Source organism: Gallus gallus, chromosome 4, assembly GCF_016699485.2.
Source record: "Gallus gallus isolate bGalGal1 chromosome 4, bGalGal1.mat.broiler.GRCg7b, whole genome shotgun sequence".
In the NCBI taxonomy this organism is placed as follows: domain Eukaryota; kingdom Metazoa; phylum Chordata; class Aves; order Galliformes; family Phasianidae; genus Gallus; species Gallus gallus.
Genome location: NC_052535.1, coordinates 66,580,914 through 66,601,591, shown reverse-complemented (window position 1 = coordinate 66,601,591; position 20,678 = coordinate 66,580,914). Strand labels below are relative to the sequence as shown.

The 20,678-nt window shown below is 38.1% G+C and overlaps 1 protein-coding gene across 1 annotated transcript in view; it reads right to left on the bottom strand.

Annotated features, from left to right (window-relative positions):
* GABRA2 (gamma-aminobutyric acid type A receptor alpha2 subunit) overlaps positions 1–18,159 on the bottom strand; it is a 58,571-nt gene extending 40,412 nt beyond the window's left edge. Inside the window, exons 1-2 of the mRNA XM_001233849.6 lie at positions 17,831–18,159; positions 15,175–15,290 (exon numbers count right to left, since the gene is read on the bottom strand). Coding sequence (XP_001233850.2) covers positions 15,175–15,290; positions 17,831–17,901 — 187 coding nt within the window. The 5' untranslated portion in view covers positions 17,902–18,159. The remainder of the gene's footprint in view (positions 1–15,174; positions 15,291–17,830) is intronic.
* Between the last annotated feature and the right edge of the window lie 2,519 nt (positions 18,160–20,678).

Sequence of the window (20,678 nt, the reverse complement as noted above, 5' to 3'; positions counted from 1 at the left end):
ATAAAGCTAGAAAACAAACAAGAGACTGATTCCACAGCCTAGCAGTACTCATGGGATGTGGCAGACAGAAATCGAAGTCTCTGCTCAATATCTAATTATTTATACAAAGCAGAACAATTCCTCCCAAAGGCTGAGGAAACATGCATTATCTTAGAAAGTTCACCTTTGTGGTCAAGCCAGACCCAGATACACAGTAATCTGAGTTCATGTATCTAATTTAAATCATGCACTTGATAAGAGGTGCTCTCTCACAGGTTTTCATCATTTCAGGTTATCAGCTCATCTTACCGCTCACGTTTCAGGAGAGCAGGAACAGCAAGAGGAGGGGACAAACCACTGTGAAAATACAGCATGGAGATTGGTAATATTTTCCAACCCAGACCTGGATGTTTCACCTGTGTGGGCAAGAAATAGCTTCTGCTGCATGCCTCTGTTCAGCGCTCTTAAATGCTTAGCTGAGTAGAACCCCACTTACTTTATTAGCTTTATGAGCTCTTTCTGCAGACAGTTAAGGATACGTCCAAACAATTTCCAAGGTTTATCAACGCACCTATCTTTCCCCAAGTTCCACAAAGGAGACCTGAATGTTCAAAGCAATTAATTCCACTGTATATGACATCCATAAAAACTAGACACTGCCAAATATAAGTCTGTATGGGATGAGTTGTCCAAAGACTGTAAATGGCTCTACAGTCCAGTAGTACAAAACACAGGTCTCAGTCCATACTGTGATATGTACATAGATGCTTAATACAAACTAAAACATTCCCAGTGTAAAGGGCAACTTTCCCAGAAAGACCAAAAGTCCTATGTCTAGATAACACAGTTGGAGAGCAGGAGACATGGATTCAGATAAATTATCAAAATCAAGTAGAGGCTATATATTTTTTAGGCCAGAATGCAACACACTCCTGACAAGAAGGCCATTGTGGTTGGTACAGCTCATATCACATCAGGACAATTAATCTCTAGCTTGACTTCTGCTGGTACTTAAACATAAGAGACTGTTCAAAGCAATTCAGAAGTGCAAAAACAAATGCCATTATTGCTGAACTTCGCAGAATTTTGGCACCTCAAGCAATATTTTTCCAGTCCTAGAGGTATGAACTGCCAAGTGATCAAGATAGCTATTAATTGTCTAGACATATTACTGGAATTTTTCTTCATCTTTTAAACAGAGTATTCCTACAATTTACAGGTTCATTGCAGAGACATTATTATAACTTGGATGATTTGTATGTATAAAAATTTGAGACGATTGGCTAATTTTAAGTATATATATAATGTAGTCTTGACTATGTTACAAAGGGAGAAACTGTATATGCTATATATATGCTAATATGCTAAAAATGGGAATAAGAAGTGAAGGAAAGGCAATCAAAACATACCGGTAACAGTAAACCTGTTCTCATAAATCCAGGCTTCCTCAAAATCCATTAAATTTCCATTTGTACCATTTTTAATTACATCCTCATCCACAAGGTAAAAAAGAAAGAAAGAAAGATATGTGCTCAAAAAGAAAACAAATACGAGGCATTTTTAGTTTGAGTAATAAAATTCAATAGAAACATGAAAGTGAAAATATTGTGAAGTTTGGCAGGAGTAAATGTGGTCTTACTGAGATAGGTTACTTGCAAGGCTGAAGTACAAAAGTAAAAAGAACTTAGCTAACAGACAAGACATTTGGCAGGAAATCAAAACTACACAGCATTCAAATGAAAGATGAAATATCAGCATTAAGCTGTATCCCTTTAGACAGTACAGCTTCCGCCAGGCTGCAAAGAGATTGCATATAATAACCAAGTTGAGTAACAAATGGGACAACTACATTGTTTAGATCAACTGGATGAACATGACAAAGCTAAAATGAAACCTCAACACCGTCTGAAGAATGAGATAGAGAAAGAAAGACAAAAAGATCAAGTCCGGAAATGGAAGGGAACACACTCAGACAAACTGAAGCAGCAATGATTTGGACCAGTCTGAATCAGTTGTCACATAAGCAGGGATTGCAAAGTTATAATTTCTAAAAAACCATATTTTTAAAAAAGTTTGTCTTATTAGAAAGGAAACTGTAACACATAGGTAAGGCAGAACAAATTTAAAAATTATTTCAGATTTTAGAAATTTATAGTCAGAATTTTTTTCTCTTCTTAACATCTTTGAATTTGATGACCTTGATACTGAAAGTCATGGACATTCCATCAAATCCTTCTAGGATGACTTCAGGTTTAATCTCTGCTATATTCCAAGTCACAGCATTTCCAAATCACCACATTCGACATACTCGCACTGCCAGCCCCTTCTGTACTCCAAATCACATCTACTCATAGAATTAGAATTAGAATTAGTATTATTTTAAAACAGCAGCATCTCTCAAATTTCTCTTTCTCATGAAGTGTCTGAGTCTGGACTTTTTAAGATGTGCCCTTACTGTACAGCAATTACTGGCCTGACTCGCTTGATTTTAGTTTAATTGCAAATCAAAGCTACACAGAATTCAAATGAGACATAAAACGTCAACATTAAACCATATTGTATACAGGCCCAGTTATTTTTCTAAGCGAGGTCACCCAACATAGATTTTCTGCAGGTTAGATTTCAGGAATCACTTTGGTTTATGCTGTTAACTTGTCAACTTCACAGTAAAAGTATGAATTATAAGAGGCAGCTCTCTCTAATCTTTTGGCAAAAGTGAATTTTCATAATTTCCTGAAAGAGGTCAAATCCCATCTGTAGCAGAAGTTGTGAGATGGCTGCAGAACTCATAGCGATACACTGGAGAATGTGACCAAAGAATTGTGGTAACACAGACATAATAAATACAAGATTGTACCCTTTGGACCACACAGTTTTTTCCAAGCTGAAACAGAAACTGATTCAAGTGCTTATCATGCATTTAATTATGTAATTAACACGTGGGTGGCATGTCACAGCTCACCAAAGTCAGTGAAAAACTCTTCCTATTATGATTTTGGGCTTCCGGTGATGCCTCTGGAGAATAACTACCTCTGTAGTCAGCTACAACAAAAAGTGCTGGAACCATGCAGATAAAAGAAATTGAGATAAAGATCTGAGAAGAAAAGTCATCTGTTCTGGTGGCAAGCATTCATTGTCACCAGTAATCAGCATCTTCCCAAGGCTTGCTGCTATCGGAGCAAGGTACAAAATTCATATGCTCCTATGGGGACCAACAGACTTAAGAAAGCATTGAAAATGAAGATCCTTTCAGATCCATGAATAGTAGTACATGGTTACTAAATTGTACAGTCATTAAAAATAGATCTACAATTCTTCTTTCGTTTGCTAGCTTTGTGCTTTGCATTCAAGCATGACAAGACTCAGTGGCAGAAAATAGTACTGCCTTTATTTAATGCAGCTGTGTATTAGTAGATACTCTTAATGATTTTTTTTAATTATTATTTTTTTGCAGGAGCTTTGAATGTATTTTTTGATTTATAATATTTCTCTTTCTTTTTCATCCATTCTTAGCTATCTTGAAATAACATTCTTCAGATCACTTCTGCCAGGAGACTGGGAGCCATTACTGCCTTCTCTTTCCATTCCCTCCAGTGTATGAGACTTTCTGCACAACAGAGAGCGAGTAGAAAGGAGTCTATGTCATAATAGTATTTCAGAAGACTGTGGCATGCAGTCAAAAAAAAATAGACACCACTCTAACCCATCTATCAACTAGTCAGCAGATCCTATTTTAAGGGATCTTATTTCCTATTTTAAGATATCTGAAATAACTACAAGATACAGGAGATTAATATTCATCTAGTTTACTCTAACATTCTCAAAAAAAAATAGTGTGGACTTTCTAAAGTCAGCTGAATGTGATTTGTATGTTAACACCTCAAAGTACACAGGTTTCACGAGAACAGAGAAACATTCTTTACACTTTCTTGATCCCTGCAATTGCTGATATACAGGGAACGGAAGAAGAGAGGTATGGTCTTTGAGAGACAGCACTAATCAGACTGGCTGCTGATGCCAAGATGTCTTTTTTTTTTTTTACTCTTAACATATTTGGTTTAGCGAGAAAATCCATGGGATGACCATGGATAATAAGCTTTTTTCTAAGCAAGACAAGTAATGAGTTCATGCTTTGATCCAGTGGAGATTCATATTAGTAGTTATACTAAACAAATAATCCACAAGTGAACTAAAAATAATAACACAGTTATGAGGGCAATCTTTTTATATCCCACTTCAACATGCTACAGAATTGTCAGTTTCTCTTTTGTTACCTAGTTAATAACAAAAATATTCTTACTTGAAGACTGTGTAATGCGCATCTACAAGAAGTGTACTGTAGGCCTCAAAACTACCATGGCTGACTCACCTGAATGTCTCCCAGCTGCTTTACAGATATCAGCATTTTCCAGAATCTCCTCTAAAACATACTCCCAGAATACTCCCAGAGTTTGTATTAAGCAGCCTCAAATTGGTCTTTTATGGTTTCTGTGACAAAAGAATTCCCCCTCTGGCTGTCCATGAAACTTTCAGAACCTGTTCAGTCTTACACATGTGGGCATGTTTTTTATTATTTTATTTTAAAACAGTAGGTGAAATTAAATTTAGTTATGTTATGCAGCAGCAAGAGATTATCTATTCATTTTTTCTGTGATCGACTGAAGACAAAATACCTGGTAAAAAGAGCACAGAATTCTATGATAGCTTGTAACACCCCACAGATTGAAAGGTATTATTCAGGATGAATTCATTGCCTTATCTCAAACAACAGGCATTTATATTTCTCTTTCTCATCTTTATCCATTTACTTATTTATTTTTCCTGGAGGAAAACTATTGTTCATAAACTGTAGGAGACAATGTAGAAACAAGTTCACATTTAAAGATCTAGTAGTTCATTGTTTTTTACTCAATTAACATTGTGGACACTGATAAAGACCTTCAGTGAAATGCCACAGCATACCTTCAGGATGACAGAGGGATTTTCACAAACACAGCACTGAATCGAAGGTTGAAACTTCTCTTAATTATATATTTTTCTCTTAATTATATATTCCAGACTATGTCTGTTCCTTAGTCTCTTCTCATGCAAAGGAATTTTATTCCTCATTCAGTGAGCCTATAAACTGTGGAAAAATATCAGTGACTTCAAATAGTAAGAATAAAAAGACATCTACAATAAATGTTATACTGTCAGTCAGAAAGAAATATCTAAACAATTCAGCTGATGTATTCGGGGCAGGAATTGTCTATTCAGCCTACCTCTAAATTCTCAAAGACAAACATAGACTCTCTCTTTTTGCTCTCTGATGTTGTGATGGAAGTTCCAAACTAACAGGTTAACAAAAATGGATCCCAATCTCCTGACAGAAGCGGTCTGAAGAATCTGGTATCTCAGAACAACTGAAAATGGATACAAGAATGAAAAAGCAGGGAAAGTGCGGGAAGACAATTGTCTCCCTCATATGAGAGAATTAGTACCAAGCAATGGAGATCAACAAGGAGATGAAGTACTCCTAATTACAGTGCAATCCTTCAGTCACAACACATAATGTTTTTCTGCCATTCAGGTATTTAAGGGATCAAGAAGATATAATTTTCAAATTTAAAAAACATGACAAATACGAACGGATAAATCCAAGAAACTACATTCACAGCAAAGATACCAAATGCAAGCAACTCTGTACACATCAAGGAAAAATTGTCTGACAAAAACAGTGCATGTAGAAGTCAACTTTCTTGTTGGAATATATTTTCTATATAAACCTCTCCATCCAGTGCGATTGACTTGATCATAGATTTGGTCAATCAATTGGTCAGTGATTCATTCAAGTCAAATCAGTGTTAGAAATTATGGGACCCATGGAAGTATCCAGCATGGTACATGGGCTTAGAGACATGTATTTGTTCCATCACTAAGTGGTGGATCATACTTCCCAGTTACTTCATCCTATAAAGGTTACACATTCTGCAAAATAATCTGAGCTTTCCAATGCATTTGTAGCATCATCGCTGTGAGAAAAGCCGCTATAGATGTATAAGGAACATGCACGTTTTATAGCATACATCAGTTTTTGACTGATTTTTACTGAACTATATATTTGAACAAAATGATAGCACTGAATTTGGATTGCAATCAATTCTATTATCATAAATTTATAAGATTAAGAGACACAGTTTCTATTAAAAAATAGAGTAAGAAGAAAGCATATTCATGCTTTTCCTGAGTGAAATGAAGATTAGGACTTTTGATGCAGGATCTCTACTAGTTCAAGAAGAAATGCATGCACAGGACAATATATGTGTTTACAGACAGACAAATTAACGTCAGAAGAAAATAAATCCTATCTCTGACTGTAGCTACTCAACTTTACTAAAATGTTTCATGTCCTTTGATGCATACAATAATCTCAGGTAAGAGGGAGATTGATTTATGCTGCTTTCACAGAGTTAAGTGCTCTAATTATTAAATAGCTCTGAACATATGGCAAGGAATTATGAAATTTAAATCGAGAGTTATGTGCTACAAAGTAATCATACAAATGGTTCTCAAATAGCAAAACCACTTTCTGAAGATTAGCAGAATCATACTTTCCTAATGTACAGACAATTTCGAAAACTAGTGCTAACATATCCTGCATTATAAAGCACACTATTACTAGGATGATAGTGATAAACAAAACTTGCTTCAGCTTGTAATTAATTTAACTCATGCATTAACCTGAAAGAACAAACATAAAAATGTGTTTAAAGATTAATCTTGACACATTATAGTGCTTTGATTCTTATCGTTAACATATATTAGACTTTTGACAATATTAATTCAAAATCTTCTGTTAATGCTTTAATTTAGTAGGCTGTTGAATTGTACAGCAGCCCAAAACTGTATCTGATATACCTTGTACAGTTGTTTTTGAGACAGATGACTCATAACTGAAAAATATTTATGTCAGAAATTTAAATACATGAATACACTGTAATGGTGAAACTGATTATTTTATTCCACTTCCAATTTCCAATGGGTATTTGAAAAAAAAGAAGTCATTCAGCTGTCTTAATCTGCCAGTTGTTTAAAATATTTAATGTCACTATTTTCTCTCTCTCCTCCACTCTCTATCTCTTTTATCATGACCTCCTGCCCTTTTCCCTGTTCCTTGCTCACAGTGTTTTTTTCATCTTGTCATGTACTAAACTAATGCTAGCTTGTTAAAAAGTAGTGTTATGTTCTGTCTCATATCTGTTTGTTCCTAAAGACTTCGGAGCTACTATTAGAAACTAATAGTAGCCACTAACGTGAACTACAAATACCAACAATTAATGCAGAGATACTGTAAAAAACAAAGTAGCTGCAGTCTTAATGTTCAGGCTGAATCTGAATATTCTACTGCATGATCCTTGTTCATGAAATACCTCTCTCTCTTAATTCTAGAAATTGGATGAACTAGTTTGTGCATTGACAAGTTCATTGTTATGAGTTGTTATGAAATGTTTGCCCTCCAGGAAAACAGAAGTAGTAATATGTAATCAGGAATGCTACCAGAAGCAATAGAGCTATAACAGACCACTAGACAATATCAACAGAATTGTCCTGGCACAAAAAGAAGGCCATACACTTTGTGGGTAGAGAAGGACCTTTTTTTTAATTTAGCCAGAGGGTTACCTTTGCACCATTATCAACCTTTTCAGTCGGGTTTTATTAGATATGAAATAATCCAATGAAATGCAGCGCCTCTCCTTTGAGATACACTTTTCCATACTGAAACCTCCTCATGACTCCAGATTATGGTGATAGCGGGAAAATAGGTGGATAGAGTCATTTTAAGACTGTTAGCCAAGTCCTAGTTTCTGCTGAATTTTGGGAAATCAAAGGGAAACATATATATACTTCATATTTCTCCTGAGACTTCCTGTTTGCTCCAAATTTTCTACTCATCACAGTACATTGTTTATGAATTATAAACTGTTGTGCAACAGTGTGTGTTCATCTGTCCACAGGCATTTTCAGTCTCACATCAATGCATATACTTTTATTCAGCTATGTCTTCCAGAACTCATGTTCTAAAATCTGTTTTTTCACACTTGCCAATTAAGATGCAAAGTTTCATCCATTCTTTCAATGTCTTGATCGCTGTAAGTAAGTCATAGAATCTTAGAATGACTCAGTTCAAAAAGGACATCTGAAGGTCCAAGGCAGAGCCAGCTCTAGGGGTAGGTCAGGTTGCCCAGGTCATATTCTATTTCTTTTTTTCTGCATTTCTAAAGATGGGAGATTTCAAAACATCTCTGACCAACCATCATTTCTGGGACTGTGATGAAAATCACCATCTTTGGCCTAGTAGTTATGAGCTTACATATTAAAACTAAGGTGAAAATAAGTCAGATTTCTTCTCTTTTTTATAACATTTTATATTATGATTCATAAGTATAGTATTTTTACATTATTTGCAATCACAATCAGGCTCAGTATGGAGTAGAAGTTTGTTCTATTATGCAGAATATAAACACATAGTAAGAGGTATGTGTCATGGCTCCTTTTACTTCTGAGGTGCAAAAATACAGCAAATAGAATTAAATAGATATTTGCCATCAGAGGCTATAAGAACTAGATTTAAAACTAACTAACTAACTAAATTCATTCTATGCAAGAAAGCTGAAGGTCTTCTGATATCTATTTATTCCCATATACTTTGTTTTGATTGAAAATGTCAATACTTTTGCCACAAACTTGTCTTGAAAGAAATAGTTATGTCAACTATTTGCTTAAAGATTGGTCACTGTTGCATGAGCATAAATTAACACAACTAAAACAAGGATGTTGACTGATATAAAGTAAAATTTATCTACCATTTTTTCCTTAAATTCAACATGGCTCTAAGGTCCATTTTACCAACTTCCTGAAGGACAGAGTGTTCCAAATTTTGTCAGTGTCTAAAATACGTTCTGTGAATTTTTATTTTTAGATCAATGCTGGTTAAACAGTTCCTCAACAAAAAATTTTAATACCTTCCAGTGTTTATACAGTTGAATAAGAGATCTCAATAGCTTCAGCTTTTCTTCTTCTCCAATTAACACTCTATTTTTGGTGTAAAATATAAGATTTGAAATAGAGCCTTCTGTATGTGCCCTCTACGAAGAATAAACAAAGCAGAATACATCAAGACTGCTCATCTCAACAATTAGAATTAAAGGATTTCCTGATACTGTTTATATGTGTATTTTTAGTGCAAACCATAGTACTACTTTTCTTATTGTGAAATTTATTATTTGTTGCTATAGAACAACTTTTTTTTTCCACTGTAAGCAGCATACATATTAACTTCTACGTTTTAAATTCATTTTACATTTAGATAAAATCCACCACTAAAAAACACAGAAAATCCATTAATATCCACCAAACATATCCCAGATGAATTTCCAATATACTTAAATATTTCTGAAAATGTGTCAATTATTGACACAATACTGATGATTCTAATTCAGGTGACTTTACAAACACGTTATCATTTCACAAGGTTTATAAAAATTTTGGAACTCTAGTATTGCAGTTATTCACTCGTTGTCTACCAATGCTAGTCAACCTGAGTGAAAAATAGACCACTACGGATAGCAAGCTGGCTGTAAGATTTCTATAATGTGGTAAGATGTCTTAGTGACAAGCAGAGAACACCTTGGAGATCTGTAAGGCCACTGGACTGCACCAGTTTCTTAGTAACCTAAAATGAATGAAAGAAAGGTAATGTTTGTCTTAGCCTATCAAATCTGGCTGAACAATTAACAGTCCTGTAAATCTGATTTATAATGAGTTAACAATGATCTCCACAGGAGTTTGCAGATAGCATAGCACATTCTTTCATGTCTTCTTAATACCACTTATACAGCCTTGGTGTCATCAGCATAATTCCCAGAATTCCTAGAAGCAAATGCACATACTCTACCATAAAAAAGTTACAGAATATACATGGTTAGTGAACTGGGAGATCCTCTAAACAAGATTCCTTATAGGCATATAAACTTCACAGTAAAGTACGTAGATTTCTGTTAAGTGTTGTGAAGCATAACATTTTGCCATGTTGCACTCCGCAGCACTTTCTACAGTCACAATATTTTGCACAGTTGTAATAAATTTATTTTTCACATCTGCACTGTTGATTTATCCGCTGACTTTCACCTTAGAGAAAAGCTCCTCAGCCAGTACAGTATAGTATGTTCACTGGTATGTTTTTAGTAGGACAAACATCTGAGGGTTTCTGTTTGTTTGTTTTTAGTCATTCCACTTCTATAATTATTCATTCCCTAGAATGCTTACAGCTACGGAGTTTTGTTCCTGGATTTTAGCACCACTTGCATGCCCTGGATAGCCAGTTAAATGCAATTTTCTTATCTTCCTCCTTATTGCTTTTCCATTTGTTTACAAAGGAATCTTTTTTTGTTAATATACACTATCTGCAACTCTAACATAAGTAAATCTGAGATTCTCTTGGACTCCTCTGAAAGCATTATAGTCAGATTCCATGTGATCCTTAAAGAAAAGCATACATAGAAGGGCTAAGGTAGCAGCCAGACTGTGCAAGTGAACACTACTCTTTCTCCTTTACAAACAGTAGCAAAAGCTTTCCTTTAAAATCAGTAGAGAATGCTTCCCTGTAGTGTTCTGCAGTAAAAATAGTCTAAGAGTCTTCTTTTAAGCTGCTCTGAATGTGTATCATGCACAATGAGATTGTCAAACACCTCTAAAATTTTAATCCCCAGCTGGAGGACTGCTAAAGCAGCTACAAAAGTTTCTGAAACTGATTCAAAACACTCTGAATCACAGCAACATATAAATATACTGCCCTAAACTTAACATGTTCCAGATTTTCAGCATAAGATGATGGCCTTGTTTCCTGGCAACTGAAGACATACAACTCTTTTATACACATGTGTATATATATACACAGCTCTCCTGCTTTGGGGGAAAAAAAAATGGAAGAAAGAAAGATTCCCTTTTAGTTCATTTAGTGAGCTCACTACACAACTTTTAATCAATGATTCTTTACACTTCTATAACACTTCATTGTAATAGTAGATATCTAGTTCTGCAAAAATGATCATACCCTTATGTGTTCATTGCTCACTCGCTCTCTGATAATAAGCAATAGTTCTTCTCAGTTCTCTTTGTATTTCCTGTTGTATTTATTTGTAAAGTGTTGTGGAAAAAGATTTCGGTATGTTTATAAATGAAATGTAATGGAGATTCTTGATAAGGCAATCCAAGTATCTGAAGGTCACCTTATAGCTAAGATGGATCCTCCAAACAGGAGCCACTGTGACATTAATTTTCACCTACCTATTGTCTGATTTTCTTCAATTTTTTTTTAATAGCCAACATTGATCTGCTTAGTTACAATGAGAACATTATTCCTGCAGTTGATGAGACTGATCTGTTTGTGGAAAGATTCTCCAGTGGTACAAATTTATGTAGCTCCTTTCAGTGTCAATATTATCACAGGACGGATTGGGTTGGAAGGGACCTTAAACCTCACTTAGTTACATGTCCCTTGTCGTGGGCAGGTTTGGCATGCGTTAGATCAGATAGCTGCTGAAAATCAGGTATCCAAGCAACAAAGCCCAGTTCTCTGTTCTTTCAACATCCAAATGCTATTTTATGACTTTAAAACATTTATTTTTTTTTAATTAATTCATGTATTCAATCATATTTTATAATGAGTAATTAATGGGAGAGGAGAATCAACAAAAATTCTATGGCTGTTGCAATAGAGAAACTTCAAATGTCAGAAAAGAAAGCAGTCTGACTAGATATGCTAAGATTACTGAAGTCTCCAATACAGTATCAAAATCCCATCAACATTTCCATTCTCTCTTCTTTACTTCCTCTTTTCACACTTACAAGAAGATATCAGTTAAACAAAAAAAGTGTGTTATTACTACTGTGCTTAATACACATATCAAAATATTCAGAGGGGACTGTCTTATTCTATGGCCCTGTTTACTTTAATTATGGCTGTTCAAGTGACGAAGGAAAGAAGAGAGAACATGCAGATGGTTTGGATGTAGCTGTATCTCATAGATTACAGAAATTACGTGGAATGTTCAGGTAAAATAGTTCATATCAAAAATACCAGGGTTGTCAAGGCTGCTCCAGATGCAATCCAGTGCTTAGCATAATATGAGTACAGAGAAAATCTTATCTCCCCTTGAACACCCCCACATATATACCCCCAAGCAGTACGTCTGGGTATTACTTCAGTAATATGAGATGTCTCTGACTTCAGGGGACAGTGCAGTGTCTTCTTTTCCCTGCCCACACCCATTTTGCAGGTTACTGCATCACTATAGTGATTATACATTACTCACGGATCCCAGCTCCTAGGAAGTTTCCAATAGACATAATTTGCTTTTACAATAGTGCTGCATCAACTGTGAAAGTTAAAGCTGCCCTAATAGTGCATGCCAAATAATTCAGTTCTCAAGTGTATCTATGTATCAATGAAGTATCAAGATACCTATTGTAAACACCCACACAAAGTCTCCCAGTAAAATCATTTATGAATCTATCTCTAAAATCAAGAACAAATTCTCAAACAACTACTGAACTGAATTTATATACAGCCTTTCAAAGAGTCTGTACATTTCTATTTTACTGTCAACAATTAGCTAGAATAACTAGCTAGCACCTCTTATTATTAAAATATTTGTGAGCTGAATAATTCTTTATAATGAGCCAAATTTTGCTGTAAGACATGTCTGAAAAAGTCTTTCACAACAGGTGAAAGTGGGCTGGTGAACAACTCTTGCTTTCACAAAGACCTTAAAAGAATCCATCTCAGAACCTGAACAGTTTTGTTTTACTACATTGTGATCTCAGTGTTAGCAGTGAAGCTACTGTGCCAATGTATATGTTCTACTGTTTCAAGTAAATTATTTAAGACTTATATGAATGCAAGGGGAACAGAACTGAAGCTAAGTTGTATTAAATTAATGACGTACGGCATGATCAAAATATTGTTGTTTATGCAAAAGCACTTTCAGAAACCATTAGGACTCACTAAGCACCCAGTGCCTTTAAAAAGAAAAGAAAGGATTAATAATATTCATTTTTCTTTTTTCTGTACAGGTCAATAAAGAAAAGGGAATAAAATGCTACAAAATTCCTGGAATAGGTAACACCATAATTACTAAGCATTACCTACAACTCTTTGGCATATTTAGTATCATGGATTATCAGAGCTGAATTTTACAAGTGTTCTGTTTAGCTATCAGAATCCACCAATCCACAGCTGAGGTATTCCTGTAGATTAACATTAATGCATCATGAATCATCACGGTTTAATATGCATGACACAGTTTCATTTCACACATGTTCTGCATGGGTTGATTGCTACGTATGCCAATACCAAACAGATGTTAGTTCTTTAATTTTTATGCTCCCAAAGCATATTTTAATTAACGAGGAGGCCTGACAAAGAAAAAGAGGGAGGTATTTTGAAGTTGATGTAATGAAAAATATAAAATAAAAATGTGAGAAAACTAGTTTTTAGATTTCATGCTATCAACAATCTAATTTCTAATATTCAAAAGAATACATGATATGCAAAGGAATTGCCAACTGCTTTCATTAAATAGTGTATCATGTTCAGTAAACAGTAAAAAAAAAATTCAATGTTTTCTTAATAAAATTGTAATTTTAAAAGCCCTGCAAATTAAACTCAAGCTTTGTGATAATAAATGTCTCTGTAAATTACCTGCAAGGCACTGTATGTTCATACTACGTCTAAATTCTTAAAATAAAGTATTCTGCAAAGAAATTGAATCTCCATGTAAATATCACTATACAGACTCCCATATCTCTAGTGTTGTATGTCTCATTTTATGGATTATGTAAATCAAAATGTCCTGAATGTAGACTATTTCACGAGCTTCCACTGTATCAGAGGCCAGAAATGAAAATGAGAAGATGCTTCAGGTATAAGTGTATAACGAGGAAGCTGTTGCTAGCCAGTGATATCTGCCACTTCATGCTGTGCCAGATGCAAGCCAAGATTCTCCAGAACCAGAACAGCAGCAGAGCCACAGGTCAGGATGGAAGTGTGTTAAAAACTGTGAGCTTTAATTAACCCCTAATTTGATCAAGTTGAGTTGTTTTTGTAATTTCCATGGAAGTCAGAGCAGATCTCTAGCTTTGATCCTGATCTTACTGAAATCAACGGGAGCAGAAATGGCTCCCAGGAATTTTGTACTGGAATTAGTTTTAGCAAGCTGAAACAGCCTCCAGGCTGAAAATTACCATTATCAAAGCTGTTAGGAATAATAACAGTAGTATTGTTATTGATACATAAATATTTCTGTTACTGGCTACAAGTAACATATAAATAATAATAGTAGACAACGTAGTAACAAAACCAGAACATTATGCCGCTCCCCATACCATGTAGATCATTCTGCACAGTAACACTTCCCAGACCAAACAAATTATTTAAATTCCTTGCTTGCATTCTTACACAAGCTGATATACAGCTCAACTGACATTTTGGAAAAGAAAAAAAGCAATACAAACTGACAGCCATGGCATAATGCAGTGAACTTTGTCCTCCAGCATTCCTTTCCCAGCCCTCCCACCCCCCAAATACACACAGATATCCCCTTTTTATCTCCAAACGACCAAATACATGCAAGGTACCTGGAAACAAAATGCTGATCATCCATCATACCCTAATTTCAAGGAAGTGAAAAACACATAATTCCCATTGGATTTAGTGGGACAAGGAGTTAATCTAAAACGTGAATTTTACACACCATTAAAAACAAACAAACAAAAAAACAGTTGTGCAGATTTCTGAAAACATACACTCATCACACTGCAGGGAATCATGCCTGCATTGCTTCCCCAACCAAAATTCCCTGACTGGAATAACAGATTTAGGTGTTATTTCTGTTCCCATTCCATTTCACTATGTTAAATCTCCAGATTTTTTCCCTCTTTACTTAACACACGTGTGAAAGTGCCTCCTTTCCATTCATAGATGTTATCTTCCTCAAACTTAAAATGATTCATGGGTGAATATAGAGCTATAAATAATTTATCGAAATACATATCAGTGGTTAGGGGAAAAAGAAATCCTGAAGGAAGAAAATCACTGCATAAAATCTGAACATTAAAACTGACTTTGCAAAATCAATCTTTAATTGTTTTTATTACCTCCTAATCCAGGTCTAAGACGATTATCATAACCATCCAGAAGTCTGTCTAGAATTCTTGTAAAGATGGTGATGTTATTCTTAGCTTCATCTTCCAGGGAGTCAGCCAGCACTGATCTAAATGGATATTTTACATTTTAGAAGATGCTAGGTAAGTTTTAATGTACACTCAACATGCAGTTTTTGCAGGGTGGCCTTAACTATTATTACCTTGCTGCCCTCTAACATGAAGGGTGTAATTAAAAATCTATGAATGCATGATTTAGGTATAACACATTCAGAAACATAATAGCCTATGGCATACCACTTAGAATTTCCAGCTACTCATTTTCCAGTAGTCTTTAATTTCAGCCAGTGCTGCATTGCAAGGAGAACCACTACAAGCTCCTTTGACACATTTGGCTGGCCACGTACAAAGGCCTGAGATCCCCAGGTCCCCCTGGCACGTCACTCCCACACTACTCACTGATAACCCGAGTTCTCACACATAAAACTGTCTCCTTCCAGCTCAGTCCTATCTGTCTTCACCTAAGCATACCCTATCTTTGGATAAATCCTGTGGATATGCCTCCACCCAATGGTCGTGTTAAGTACATGACCAGAGAAACTAACAAGGGAAAACTCCATCAACCATGCTCAGGGAGTCCTCTGATGTCAGTATGTGGTGGGTGGGAACAATGATGCTGACTAGCGAGCTGCAGGATAGCTGCAGATAGCCTTCCTGTTTTTAAAATGCTGTTTTGATACAAAAAGCTCTACATGACATTCCACTGGGTGCAGGCAAATCTTATAAAACTTTGATTAAAAAAAATAATAATAATCAGAAATGAAGCATTAAGAAGAATCTACAGATCACCAATTGGATCAGACATCCCCAGCAAATAGATATTCTAGCCTTTATGGAGCACGTATTTGTGGAAAACACTAGGCGTTCCAGCAGGAACCTGCTGCTCAGCCCAACATGGTTCTGAGCAGTCCTCCCAGACCTGAACACCCAAACAAGAGGGTTTCCGTACTAGGGAAACCCTCCATGCAGAAACCCTTACACATGCAAATTTTAAGTACCGTGGATGTGAAATGTGTGAGCTGAGCTCGTCTGTCTTACCTACTTAAAACGAGAGTATTAATATCAAGGAAGCATGGCATCACACGCTACATGCATAACGCCACATTTGTACTCTTTGCAGATATCTACTTGTTTATGCTGAAATTTTGAGTATTTATTATCTCCAAATAAGCTACTGACCAGGACATTCTGGATGAATAATTATGTCATAAAGACAAGCACGTTTTCCTACTCTAAACAAGAAGTGGGTATAGGTGATGATTTCTTTCAAGTATAAAATGATTAAAGACATAGCATTATGCTGGTCCCTGATTCAACAGCATGGAGGAAGTACTTAAATGTAAATCATTGCAGTCTGTCTTTCCATTGCACAGACCACATCGGCAACCACAATCATAAAACTTAAAAAACAAACACCAAAATATCAGTAAAATGACTGCTCTGCGAATTTATTCCTAATTACTGGATAGCTTAGTTTTTAAATTGCATATCTGTGCTCTACGCATCTGCCATTTTTAAGCTTGTTTTTGAGATGTAACTGTTTTTTGAAGTCAGGATGCCATGATAAAACTGGTTTATTCAATTATATCCAATCAGGGTCAGATCCTGCAAACTTTACTCTGGCATAAACTCCTTTGTTACGCATGCAGCCTCTCTGACGTCAGTGCGATTACTCACTTGTGTAGGGTTTGCAGGATCTGGCCCACTGTGACTCAACTAATATTGCACCGTAGTTAGGCACGAAGTGAAGTAGGAAATACAGTTTCAGGAATTTGTTTTGTTCTCCAGAAAGTAGAAAAAAAATGAATGCAGGCATTTTGAAACAGAGGGAAACTGCATTATTTATGACATGTACCATTCTAGGGCAAGAGCAGCTGCGGTGAGAACCAGAGCAAGTAAACCAAAGTTACAAACTACAATCAGGTGTATGTTTAGGGACCATGGGAAACACAAAACTAATTATTTGATTAAAATTATCTTCAGCTGTGTTGTCACTCTAGAAATGGGAACTTTAAACAAAATTGAAAAGTTGATTATTAAATGAAGGCATTGTTTTATTGCAAGCGATTGTGAAGTTGTATGCTACCTCCACCTAGAGGTGCAAAGCTTAAGTGCCATCTGAAATTCTGTTATGTTGACCAAAAAAAGACACCAAAAAATAGACGTGCCCGAACTGAAAATAATAATAATAAAAACGAGGGGATAAAATCGGTATTATTTTAGAGACTACGAGTTGCTATTTGATTTCAGAATCATCTATTCTCCATCTTAACTGCTCTGCATGGCACAGTATCGCTGTGATAGGGCAACTCCAATAAAGCTTTAAGCTCTTAATTTACAACGAGGCACTTAAAACTCGGTTCCTCCTTGGCACAACGAAATCAAACACCGATTCACAGCCTGCTTCAGGAAAAGACGTTAGAGCCCACCTTCTCCCACAGCATTAGCTCTGGAAACTATGTAACACCGCATGCAAACAGCGAAGAGAGGGCTTTTATTACGTTACTCCGCGCTCTACTTTTATGCAACCCTACCCTTAGGAGTCCACAGCGTATATGTCTGCACCGAAAGACACGCCGAGCATCCTCACCTTGTGGGCAGCCACGCCAGCAGGGCGAGGAGCACCAGGCGCGTCCCGCGGGGTGCCGGCTGCCTCTTCATCGCCGCGCTCCGCACCACCTACAGCCGCGGAGAGAAACACAGAGCCGCGCTCAGCCTCCGCCGCTCTCCAACTTCACCCAGGAGCGGTGTCACTTCACGGGGAGCGGAGCGGAGCGGCGGGTCCTGCAGCACTTCGCGCTACGGGCAACTTAGTGCGTCTCCATCTTCCCCGGCGATTCTGCTCTGTGCAAAGAGGCAACGGATGATCAGAAGTGGCATGTGAGCAGACGCATCAGATGCTTTCCTCTTCCGTAAGCTGAAAGCCCCAAGACGAGGGGGGAAAAAAAGAGAGAGAGAGAGATGCGTGTCTCAGAGCGCGGGGTTTAACCATCGCTAGCCTCAGCGAGGGGCACGCCGGGGGGACCGCAGGCCGCTAGGGGCCACGGCGCGGCCGCTAGAGAGCCGCTGGGCCCCGCGCTCCCCGCGGCGGGCGGCGACCCCCGGGGACCCTACCTGGGAGCAGGCGGGGAGGGGAGGGGAGCAGGCGGAGGGAGGGTGGCGGCGAGCGCCGGGCGGCCGGGACGGAGCGGCGGCTGCGGGAGCGGCGGGAGCGCGCGCGTGGGGGGGGGGGGGAGGTGGCGGGCAGTGCGCGTGCCGCTGCGCGGGGCGGGAGGGGCGGCGGGCGGGGCGCGTGCCCGTGCGCGCGCGCGGTGGCTGCGCGGGCGCGGAGGGGGTGAGTGGAGGCGCCGAGCTGTGGGCGCTGCCCCCGGGGCCGGGGAAGATGCAAGTCACCGTGCCGGGGGCTTCACGCAGCACCCCTCCCCAAAACAGACGGGCAGTGCTCTGGGGGGGCCTTGCGGGAGGAGAGAGCCCCCGGGGGAGGACGGGGCCGCGCTCCTCTCGGTGTGCGGTAGGCACGGAGCCGCTCCCAGGCCGTACCATTAATATTCCTTTCCCCGCTTGCCCATTGGCACAGTCATTGAAATGCAGAGAGAAGAAAAGTCTGTCGGTTTCAGCGAGCCGGGGGTGCGGGCAGCCAAGGAAACAATCCCGGCTGCTTTTTAGCTCAGATCGCTGCACTTCTCTTGGATTCTCGTCCACATGACGCCGACCTCGTCTGAGCCCGATGGGCGCACTGCGAGCATCCATCCCCATTACTGCAGGTTTTCCAGTGCAAATGGATCAGGGCAGTGCTGACACACAGAAGGGTTTTATGTAGGCTACCCTTATTTTGCATTGTTAACTTGAAAGCAAGCCGCACTAGCAGTAGTAACACTGTACCTTTTTTTGTTTGTTTCTTTGTTTTAACCCAATCTCTATCTCCCTTCAAACTGTTAATTGTGGAACACACAGCCCTCAGCTCTCCCCTCAGCATCCCAACCCACCTGTCTGTTGCACTTTGAGGGTATTTTGAATCGGAATCTGACCTGATCAGCTACAACAACTGGGAGACTCCTTTTCTTGCGCTGTGCTGTTCTCCCTGGATTTCTTGCTTCCTAATTGTTGCAGATTGCAGCTGGAGGTCCCCCTGCTTTCCTTCTCCTCTGGTGGCTTAAGGACTCCACAACGGAGCATGAGGCAAAAGGAAGGAGAATGCTTGGGCTGTCAGACTGATCTGCTTCTTCCAGCTCTGAGCTTTTTCATAACCTCATTGGGACAAGAGAGGGAACAAGCGAGGTTACTTGTTACTAAATAATGAGTAAAGTGACAGCCCAGACTGTGGAGAATGACAATGATAAGGACACGAATGCAAAAGTTGCAGTCTGGAGAATGCTCGTTCAGCAGCCATCTCACCCTGGTTATGCCTGAGATACCATGGCCTCAACTTCCCCGATAGAGGAATGCTTCTCTACTCACAAATGTTCATCAGCTGGTCAGCTGAACATCAAGTCAACACCAAGATTTCCTTGTGTCTGCCTGCAAGTCCCCACATACTGGGAAAAAGAACAGCAAAACCTGACTGCATCATTCTGCAGAATTAGAAGCTGATGCTAAAGGCAGTGTCAGCCCTTGCTGTAACAAGAAATATCTTTAATTACTTTTCCTCGGATAGGGTTACTTCACAAATGTCAACATGCATAAAAAAATATTATTAGAAGTGAAGGGCCTTTCTGATCTATTCCAATTTGAAATACATAATAACAGCAGATTTATTTTTCCACAGGTATTCATTGCATTCCTTCCCAAAAGTCACTTTAATTAACAATAACACAGAAATTAGATTCTAGTTTTTGTATGTGATATGCATAATAAAAAAAGCCTTTATTAAAGAAAGCAGTGTCTTCTTGTTGCTGCAATAGCATATTATCCGTCTTCAAAAGCCACATGGGGTAAGATATGTATTTATAACGAGGCTGTGCTCAAAGCCTTCTTCAGAATCATGTGCTAGTGTTTAGACTCACAGCTATTAGAATCACAGCTATTTACCAGTGATACTCCTTAAGATTTAAACATAGCTTCATGCACTGAAGTTGCACTCCAGGTAAACTGCATACCTTAAAAGTATCAGCAAATTGGAAACAAATGCTCATTGCTGTTCGATGACAATTTGGACAGACCTATAGGGCATCCCAAATTGCAGTGAAGTTGAATACAGGGGCAGGTGGTTGAGGCAGCATATGAAATATCAGACACAATACAATCTCTACCAGAGAGAAAGACCTTTGTGATAACCCCACATGCTTATAACCCATGAGGCTTATGAAATGGGAAGTATTTGAGAAGAAAAATAATAGTACTGCTGTTTTTATAGCACTTTGTTTGGTTACATGCATACCTGGCTTGGGTTTCACAACCACCAGATGTGTTAGGATTACAGGTTAGAAATGGTACACTTG